This window comes from Adiantum capillus-veneris, chromosome 9 (assembly GCF_014529385.1).
Source record: "Adiantum capillus-veneris isolate H3 chromosome 9, ASM1452938v2, whole genome shotgun sequence".
NCBI lineage: Eukaryota > Viridiplantae > Streptophyta > Polypodiopsida > Polypodiales > Pteridaceae > Adiantum > Adiantum capillus-veneris.
The window spans coordinates 133,933,282-133,943,509 of record NC_140939.1 but is presented as its reverse complement, the minus strand read 5'-3'; the positions used below and the strand labels follow the sequence as shown (position 1 = coordinate 133,943,509).

Sequence of the window (10,228 nt, the reverse complement as noted above, 5' to 3'; positions counted from 1 at the left end):
GCAGATAATTATGTTCTTTTAATTCTTCTTTTAATGATTGGTTCTAAATCTATGTGCATGTATAAGAGTGCTTTCCAATTTGATGCATCTAGTGTGTTCATATAGCATATATTGTTGCAGATGTAATATTTGCTCAGAAATAGTGAGCGATACTTATAAATATGCCATAATGCAAATAATAATATAGATAATAGGAATTTAAAAGACAATAATAAGAAAACTCACTTATATGTTGACAAATTGATGTTCGTAAGCGCGTCATAGTCTGTCTCAATTGGTTTCAGTGTTGAAATTCTTTTGACTCCATGGCATTTGGAATATTTATCTCCTCCAATGTTTGAACAATGAAAATTTGCAACAACAGAGAATTGGCCAATGGATCGGTCATAAATCAGCCATTAGACTGGCCATGCTATAATTGTGACATCATTAATTTATCTTTTTCAAGAATTGAGCTTTCAATGAAAGAAAATCGATTTTTTTAATGGTTGAGTATTTTTTGCAATATAATTTTCAAAAATCTAAAAATTTTGTTTTTTCAAAATTATCGATTTCTTTTAGACTTGGGAGCTTCATCAAGGAGCTTTGGGGATTTTTGTTGGAACTTTGAGGGAATTGGAAAGAATTGTGGCAAGAATAGGGCCTTAGACTTTTCAAAGGATTATGGATTGGCTTTAAAGTTTAAGATTTTTATTTACCCAAAAATTGTGTTTTTTAAAAAAAATATCAATTTTCTTTTGGACTCAAGAGCTTCACCAAGGAGCTTTGGGGATTTTTGGTGGAACTTTGAGGGAACCAAAGAGCTATGTTGAGAATAGGGCCTTATTTTTTTGAAAGGCTAATAGGCTAGCTTTGAAGTTAAAGATTTCTATTTACTAGCTTTATGGCCATCTTTTAAACAAAGTGTGAAAGAAGCTTGGAGGGCATGTTAACATCGAGCAGAGAAGGAAAGATGATAGTGAGAGAGAGAAAACGACCTATAGCACTTCGCACGAGCCTTTTCGGCCTCAATTGTAGAGGAAAGAAGTAACGGCGAGTGCAAGGTGCCACTTCTGGTACTAATTTGTGGTGATTGACTACATGAGGTCGTCGTGTGCAGGGGAATTTTCTCGCAATGTGAAGGCGGCATAGTTTTTCTTTGATTTAATTTTCCTCTTGAGTTGAAGTCTTGTCTTCAAGACTATTGAGTAGATCTTTGAAGATTGGTTATCCCAACTCCCTCTTGATTTGAAGAGTTTGAGTTCGAGACTCGAAAGTAAAGCTTTGAGGTCTCTCAAGACTAAGTTCGGGATAAATTTTTGAGGTCTCATTGGAATACTTTCACCATTAGAAATTCCTCCTCTCTTGTTCTTTCCCAAACCAATTTTAAAGGCTTCCAAGCTTGTTAATCTAAAAAAATTTGATCTCTTCCTCTTGCTCTCTCTCGGAGACCACCTCTTCTTTCGCTTCTTCAATTTCCAACTCTTCTTCTTTGATCGCCGTTTCTTCTTCTTCACAAAATTAAGCAAAATTAGTGTGCATGTCGAAGAAAACTTTTTTGGTTGTAGATCCAATAAGCGTTAATTGACACTCGATTTTGCAAATTCAGTGTCCGTAATTAAATTCTCCTTTCGTCTATCACAAATTTTTGTTGCTGATTCGCTTCAGCCAAAGCTCTAATATCACTCTTGATGGATTGTAGGGGAGAAACACCATTATACTAAAACCATGGAAACTCTACAGACGATCCTCAACACAATCAAGCATCACTTTCAACCTTTTCAATCAGATGTAGACATTCTAGACACGAACTTACACACACACACACACACACACACACACACACACACACACACACACACACACACAATCAATCAAGTTTGACAACATACTAAGATAGGAAGTTTGAAAACATACTAAGATAGGAATAACTAGGAAGATGTTGACAAGATAAATAGCTTAAATACATAGAGGGAGAAGAAAGAATATGCACAAGAATGGACTAATCTTGGCTCTTAAAGTGATGACACAAGTCCCTTTGCACTTGAGTATTTAATAATTTACTCAAAGTAACTTGTGCCAATTTTAAGCCCCTCTTTACAAGCATGTCATTCTCATCCATATATTTACAAGATGTGCTTCCCATGAGTATTATTTGTAGACTAGCTTATTGAAGGCTAATTTATATACAAACTGAATCATTGAGTGATGGCAATGATGGCAATTGTGAGTGTCCCATGCTGCAAGCATATAGCATAGCAAGAAAATAGATTTCATTTCACCATCAAAATTGAGCCCTGCAAAAACAAGCCGTTGAACTCATTCAAGTGTGAAGCGACACTGCTTCCCCTTTTATGTTGAAACACATGAGTTTTTTCATAAGAGAATTTTCTTTTGAGGCACTCTTGCCATCCCAAGCTAAGCATAATGAATCCCATAATTCCTTTGTAGTGGCCTTGTCCATGATGGTAAAGAAAATAGTGTCGCCAAGATGCAAGCAAATGGTCGCCATAACACGGGCATCAAGCTCCTCCCACGGATCATCAATGTAAAAACCCTCTTTATGCTCTTTCAATGGTGCTGCAAGAGGTACAATAGCTTTACCAACAAATAGGCAGGCATATACATGGCCAACACAAAATACGAGTTGTCCATAGTTTGAATCCTAAAGAAAAGATGATTTGACTCTTTACAAAACGCTTTTTACTATACATAATTTTTAGAATCATGATATCCATGGTTGTTTATTTCTTCTTCCCCCTTTGCAACATTTACCCTGCCCTTGCCTTTGTTATTACTCCATTTTTATTTGTGATAGCACTTTGAGGGTGAATGGTTCTTGCTTCCATAATACAGAGATAGATTGGTGGAAATAGTCCTTGGTAGTTTATCCCATATTACCACACGCACATCACTATTTTTTGGAGCTAGATGTGATGAGGAGGCTATATTGGAGCAAGATACAATGTGGAGGACACCCTTGATGTAGTGGCATACGCTTCTCCCCCATCCCTTGTTAGTGTATTCTTGAGCTTTTGATTCTCTTCTTCAAGTGAGTTGATTATGTCTTGCATAAGGGTTAGGTTCCTTTGCCTTTGTTCTTTTTAGAAAGATGGCTGCTTTGTCCTCTTCCTCTACCATAAATTGAATGTAGGTTAATTGAGTGATTGTGCACTTAAGTCTACCGACTAGACTAACAAAGTATTTATCATCATCCATCGGGATTTTATTGGGTAGAATTTGTTCCCAATATTGGTATGCTTAGCCTTAGCCCCAAACATTTTCTTTAATGTTTATTTCTCTAGCCCCTTTTTCCCCATAGTGTGAAGTAGAGGTGGTCTTAGCAAGAAAACTCTCTTGTCCATATTTAAAAATGAGAAATATGGGTGCCATGTTTTTTCCCGAGGCCTCCACGATTGGGAAACCCTCTATATCGCATGCGTTCAAGCAACATATAAATAATCCTTCTTTACATACATATTTTCATGAATTTAATGGCTCCTCTTCTTTTAAGCCTATATATTATTTCCAAAAGTGATTTTAAAACCCTTTTCGTCAATGTAACTTTCTTGAAATTAAAAAACCTTTTGATGAAATCACGTGCTACAATTACATATTTTAAGGTGATATTTTACCTTAAGCAAGTCCCTTCAATCTTGGTCCATAAATTTGACAATTGACTAATGATGATTTACTTATTAACAAATGAGAGAGGAAATTAGGATTCAGAATACTACTAAGAAGTGCCTAATCACATAAATCACCTCACCTTTCCTCTACTCTAAGGATTGTTTTGAAAACGAAGCCATAGTTTCACACATTGTGTAATTATTGATTAGAGGTGCCCAATGTGGACACAAGATACCTTATGCACACTACATCCTCTCAATGCCAATTGAGCAAAGAACGGTAGTGGCACAAGCACCCAATCCAAGTCAAGGATTGGCTAATTAAGAAAAGATAAAAGTAAGATCTAGAAAAATTAACCGATGATTGGGGATGAGATCTATAGAATTAGAGGATACTAGTCCCTTATAAGCTCTAGTACCACTTGTAATTTTAAGGTGGATTAACAAGAGAGTCATTCATAATGCAAACAACAACATAATCTCATTCCGTTGAATCAATTGGAGTACATAAAGCTCCTATATAGGAGAGAGATTGACATAAGGCTAACTCTAGGTAAGGTATCGTATGTAGCTGCATCATGCTTGCATAGAGAATTGTGACCCCTTTTTCTAGGGACATTTCTTGGATCTTGAGCAATACAAAGAGATGTGAGCGTGACCTTTCATACACAAGAGTCATACATGGACATCAACCATATGGGGGAGTTCCCATAAAGGGGCATAGGCCATAGTTATGTCAAGCACACCATATGAACAACAAAGGTAAAGACAATTAAGGTTTTGTATGGTGAGCGGGGTTGAGATAATTTTCATTTCAAATATTATTCATGTATTAAGAGCCACATACCATAAGATAAGAGATACATGTAGGCATCCCATATGACCACCACAAGGTGTGTTGTATTTGAATAATCAATGACTTCCCCTCCACCGATGATGAAGGACATCCCCTCCTTTGGTGATACATCAGTGGGTAATCTACTTAAGGAGATCTACCTAGAGAGGAGGGTATTCTAAGAAAGGCCTTTGCCACATTCTGCTGTCAAAGTAGTTGCATGTAGGCATCTCACAATGGCTATGTAGTATTGGAATGGTCAACTTTTGAATAGATTTACCCAAGGTGATCGAGTGCACACTGCACTCGATCACCTTTGAGAGTGCAGTGTGCACTCTCAAAGCGCCCTTCCCCCCTCCACCACCAAGGTTTTAAGCGATCGAGATTCGAACCCACAAACTACCGTTAAGAGCAGTGAGCAGGACACAAATGACAGTTATAATAGCCAGCCTACTGGAGAGCGAACAGCGAGATGTACCCTCCTTCCGAAGATGAAAGGAGCTCTAGGCTTTGGCAGAACTTGCATAGCTTTCCTCGGCTTTACGCGCCACAATGCTCTTGAATTCGCCCATCTGCAGGGATGTAGAGCTAAGTTCACGTGAAGAGCTGTTAGCGGCATGAAGGCTCCTTTGAAACTTTCATTGAGCAGCATAGGGCTTCAAGAAGCATGCCAAAGGCCTTAAAATACAAATCTAGTGCGATACACCTGTTGCTATTTCTTGTTTATGCATCTGCAGTGTCTGGATTAGACTCAGAAAAGAGCAATTTTGTTTCTACCTCGAAATCCACAGCAGAGGCTCATGATGTTTTCATGGAAAAATCAGGGCTCCTTAATTTTGGAAAATCCCTAAGCTTGATTTCAGATTTTTCCGATGATATGGTGAATGATTACAGCCAACTGGTTGGGTTATCAACGGGTGAAAATATCAAATCAGATTCGGATCTTGCATTGTTCCATTGCAAAGGTATGTGTAAACCGTTTCTTCCAATTTTTGGTCTGTCCATTCTCTCCTTGTCATGAACTGTCAATGGCTTGGAGCTCATTGGGGAACGACAATTTGTACTTGGCTGGCTTATGTTGGCCACTCTCTATCTTATTCGCCACCCATACCTTGTCATGAACTTTCAATGGTTGGTAACTCATAGGGGAAGGAGAGTTGGTAGTTGGCTTGCTTAGATCGGCCAGTGTGCACAAGTGGACACCCAATGGAGGCTCAATGACATTGCTTGTGGGATTGCTCTCTGCGAAGAAGATTTGGCTTCAGGATCCTTTGTTTCTCCTAGCATGGACCTAAAGAGGGGGATCCACAATGGGAGATGATTAACAACTTACCATATGTGACAAGCTGCTGATGTGGCATACCCACAAAGGGATTAGGAGAGCAGAGAAGCATGAGAGAAAGGGAGAGATCCAAGTTTGACAAAGAACCTGTGCAGATCCTGCCGCAAATTTTCAGCTTTATAGACTGTATAGACAACATGCATATACTAGGATCACATTGGGCATTCACTTGAGATGCATAACTTTTAACACATTTGTCGTACAAGTGCCACACCCCATTGTAGTAATCTAGTAATCATCTAATTCATTGCCTTGTTGGTTGATTAGAGCAATCTCTCTCTCTCTCTCTCTCTCTCTCTCTCTCTCTCTCTCTCTCTCTCTCTCTCTCTATGCTTTTGCATCAGCAACCTATACATGATATCAAAACTGTTCCGCTCGTGATTGTGGGAGAGCAGCCCAAGAAGTAGAGCAGGCAGTGGAGGATCGGCAACGGGTGCGAGTGGGAGCATGGGCAATTGGAGCATTGAGGACAGGTGGCCGGCTGCGTTTTCTAAGTCCAGATTGGTAGTGTCTTTTCCCCGCTGGCCTTTGGTGTACGACACCAATTTTGTGTGTGTGTGTGTGTGTGTTCAGAAGGAGTATAATGGGTTTTTATAGAACACTAGCCCTTGGTTAAGCCTAAGCTAAAAGGGTGGTTTTTTTTTTTTACAAAACCCATCAAAACCCATCAAGTCCCGGCTTTGACGCAATTTCTTACCTTTTTCCCGAAATTGCTTCTTTCTGGGAGGGTTCATCACCGAAATGGCTCTCCCGTGTTTGAACGCTTGCAACAAACTTACCAAAGACAACTATGCTCATTGTAAGTTGATCATGTGGTTGTGGTTTCTATGCAACGGCTTGTGGGACATCTGTCACGAGATTGTGACAAACACTAACTTTATTTGCTGGTTTCCTTTTTTGATTTTTATTTAATTTTTGGGACCCTCTTTTTGAAATCACAAATGCGCAAAACGTGCTGACATGGTAGTGTACAGATCTCCGCAAAACGCATTGACATGTTGACATGGCAGTGTACGGATTTTTTCGTAAATTGCGCTGGCTGTTTTTAGTAGCTTTTGAAGACCATTAGCTTTTGGAACTTTTGCTCTTGAGTTTAACTTTTTGGGGCTCTGCTTTTGGGCATCCCTTGTAAGAATAAATAAGCCCAAGGGCCTCACTCTGCAGGGCATCTGGACGCAGAGACTGAGAGTGAGCATCCGCGTGCTCAATTGTACTTTGCACACAGATTAATATAAAAATAAATACCGAAAGGGACGCCAGTCTTTGGGGCCAATACGTCTTGGCACGGAACTACGCCGGGCCGTGTCATCTGTCTTGTTTTGTCAGTTAAATTGAAGTGAATCTCTGTTGTGTCGCGACAGAATCTTGACAGTGGTATCAGAGCACAGAAAGATGCTTCTTCTACGGAGGATCCGATCCTTTTTGCAGCTCACGCAGACTTTTGTGAAAGAATCTTTGTGTCTTGACCCTGGACTTATTAGCCACTCCCACTCTTCATACATCGCACATTGGGCGTGCTCCCGTCTTCATCGCTCTGTCTTACAGGACATAAAGCCATAAAGAATCCCAGATTACACATGGGTTCTCGCGAAGAATCTGACAGAGATTACACCTCTCAGTGGGAAGGCAAAGAAAAGTTGAAAATCCGGTGCAGCAACTAAAGAAAAGAATGAAGATTTGGGCAATTTTTTTAATGACGGACAAGCTCGAAAATGCATTTTTTTCGAATTCGGGATACGGCTATAGTTTGTCGAGACGATCGAAACTAAACGAAGCCCGAACTGCGATTAGAACCTCTAGTCCGCGTGAAGGTTCCCATCCATCTGGGCGCTGTTGACTCGAGAGGTGTGAGCCACTCAGCTGGTACTGCCTCTGTGATGTCGTGACACATGCTTTGCACCCCTCTCATGCCCTGTAGCTGGATGCTCTGAAGCTTCTTTGATAAGCCTGAAAATCGTAGCCAGTCACCTAAAGTGTGTGCTGGACCCTTTGCCATGGGACCCCAAGAAACATTAGGCCTGCTACTACATTTGTTGACAAAGTCTCTAATGATGGCTTTTCCTCCTTTGTAGACTGCCCACTTTCCCTTCTTTCTTGCTTCTCTTACTTTATCTAGTTCTGCTGATGTGTTCTTTAGTTGGGTAGGTGTCAGCTCATTTGATATCCAAACTGATGTCAATGACCTTGTCTGCCTCATGACTGCTATCTTTTCTCTCATATCATAGTATAAGACCTTTGCCTGTTTTCCTTTGACTTCCACATGCATTGGTGCTCCCAGCTCGATGAAAGGGGCCACCTGAGACAATCGTTTACTTAGTATATTTGTTCTACAGTATATTCAAATTCATCTTGTTCATCTTCATGTCTTTGTGTGTCCCATTGAAACCGGCCTGTTCAATCCAAAAAGGGCGGTAGACTTTACTTCAAACCTTGATTTAGCTTTCACCCATTATTAGTCGTCTATTATACGTGCGCTATAGTGACACAAGAGAGGGGAATGGGATACAGATGCTAGAATGCACTTGTATGAGAAGACCGACACCAGATTGGCCCCTAACTTAGGCGCCCCTTTCGGTATTTCTTTATTGTTCAAAGAGGGAATAAATGCTGTGGATCCCTACAAGCTGCCCCGCACAAACTTGGCTGAATTTCAACTGTTCCGGCCTGATTTCGGCAGCATAACTGTACTAGGACCCTTCACAGTCACTATTCCCACGCATTGACTGACTTTCCCGACGCATACGGGCACTTTGCAAAACCTGGCGAGAATCTGCAGCACGCTGAATTCTCTGTTTTCAGCCCTGAAAATGCGCCAGATCGGCTGTACAGCGGTCCCCTTGCGTCCCCGAACCTCTTGGGGGTATTAGGGTCCGTTTAGGGCCAAAACCCTAAACCTGCAAAAATACACAGCAGGCTGTAATTCACTGTTTCGGGCTCCGTTTCGCGTGCCGGTCGCATCCGTAGCAAGTCCTCGAGCTCCCGTTGTAGGGCTACTTGCCCTTTGAATTGGACGAGATTTCAGGCGTGAAACCTCTCCGAATTCACCTGTACGTGCGAGGGGATTAGCCGCTAGCTAATCCAGTACCTGTGCAAGAGGCTCTTGCCTCGGCAATCGCGCATGAACCCACACAACTGTACATTGGTCAAATGAAGAGCCCACTAGAGGGGCATAACATACTGCCAAAGGGGAGAGAGAGGGCAGTGCGTAGCGTGCAGGGCATCACTCCTGGCACCGCACTGTACATAGGAGGGAAAGCAAGCACTCCATAGCTCTTAACCTGTGACAAATTCTGAAAATCAGCCTCCTCTCATTTTAGGCGCCCCCTCTCTGGCCAGGAGTAGCAGAGTGCTCACAGAGTGCCACATGGCACATTTTCCGACTTTGGGCATTCCCGGCTAAAAATATCTCAACTGGTGCGTCAGTTGACTTCACGACAGAGTAAGAAAATGTTCCCTTTGTCATTCCGGAGGTAATGACGTCAACACATTTTCAGGTCCCAAAATAGCAGTTCCCTAAATTTTAGGAGATGCTGCCAATGTATCTTTCTAGGTCATCCGACCCTCTTTGTACACTGCGGCCACATCCAGAACTGAAATGTAGCCTCTGTAGCAAAGGATTCCACTTTGGCTAGTCAATGACCCCACTTGGCTAACCATAGTCCTTGCCCAACCTTAGTGCTCTCTTGCCCTCAGGCCTGGACTCCCTCTGGACAGTTCCACACTAGCTATGCAATGCAGGGCAGTTAGATTTCCCGAGGGGTGTTTCCAAAAATTCAGTTTTTGTCACAGGTTAAGAGCTATGGAGTGCTTGCTTTCCCTCTTATGCACAGTGCGGTGCCAGGAGTGATGCCCTGCACGCTACGCACTGCCCTCTCTCTCTCCCCTTTGGCAGTATGTTATGCCCCTCTAGTGGGCTCTTCATTTGACCAATGTACAGTTGTGTGGGTTCATGCGCGATTGCCGAGGCAAGAGCCTCTTGCACAGGTACTGGATTAGCTAGCGGCTAATCCCCCGCAGGTACAGGTGAATTCGGAGAGGTTTCACGCCAGAAATCTCGTCCGATTCGAAGGGCAAGTAGCCCTACAGGTGCGGGAGCTCGAGGACTTGCTACGGATGCGACCGGCACGCGAAACGGAGCCCGAAACAGTAAATTACAGCCTGCTGTGTATTTTTGCAGGTTTAGGGTTTTGGCGCTAAACGGACCCTAATACCCCCAGGAGGTTCGGGGACGCAAGGGGGCCGCTGTACAGGTGATCTGGCGCATTTTCAGGGCTGAAAACAGAGAATTCAGCGTGCTGCAGATTCTCGCCAGGTTTTGCAAAGTGCCCGTATGCGTCGGGAAAGTCAGCCAATACGTGGGAATATTGACTGTGAAGGGTTCTAGTACAAGTATGCTACCGAAATCGGGCTGGAACAGTGGAAATTCAGCCGAGTTTGTGCGGG

The 10,228-nt window shown here is 42.2% G+C and overlaps 1 protein-coding gene across 3 annotated transcripts in view; it reads left to right on the top strand.

The window, feature by feature from the left end:
* The first annotated feature begins 4,809 nt into the window (after positions 1–4,809).
* The window catches only part of LOC147451206 (uncharacterized), a 121,455-nt gene continuing 116,036 nt past the window's right edge, over positions 4,810–10,228 (top strand). For 2 of the 3 annotated variants that reach the window (XM_086520168.1, XM_086520167.1), the window contains exon 1: positions 4,810–5,408. In XM_086520168.1, coding sequence (XP_086376294.1) covers positions 5,111–5,408 — 298 coding nt within the window. In that variant the 5' untranslated portion in view covers positions 4,810–5,110. The remainder of the gene's footprint in view (positions 5,409–10,228) is intronic. The other variant, XM_086520166.1, reaches the window with a different exon arrangement.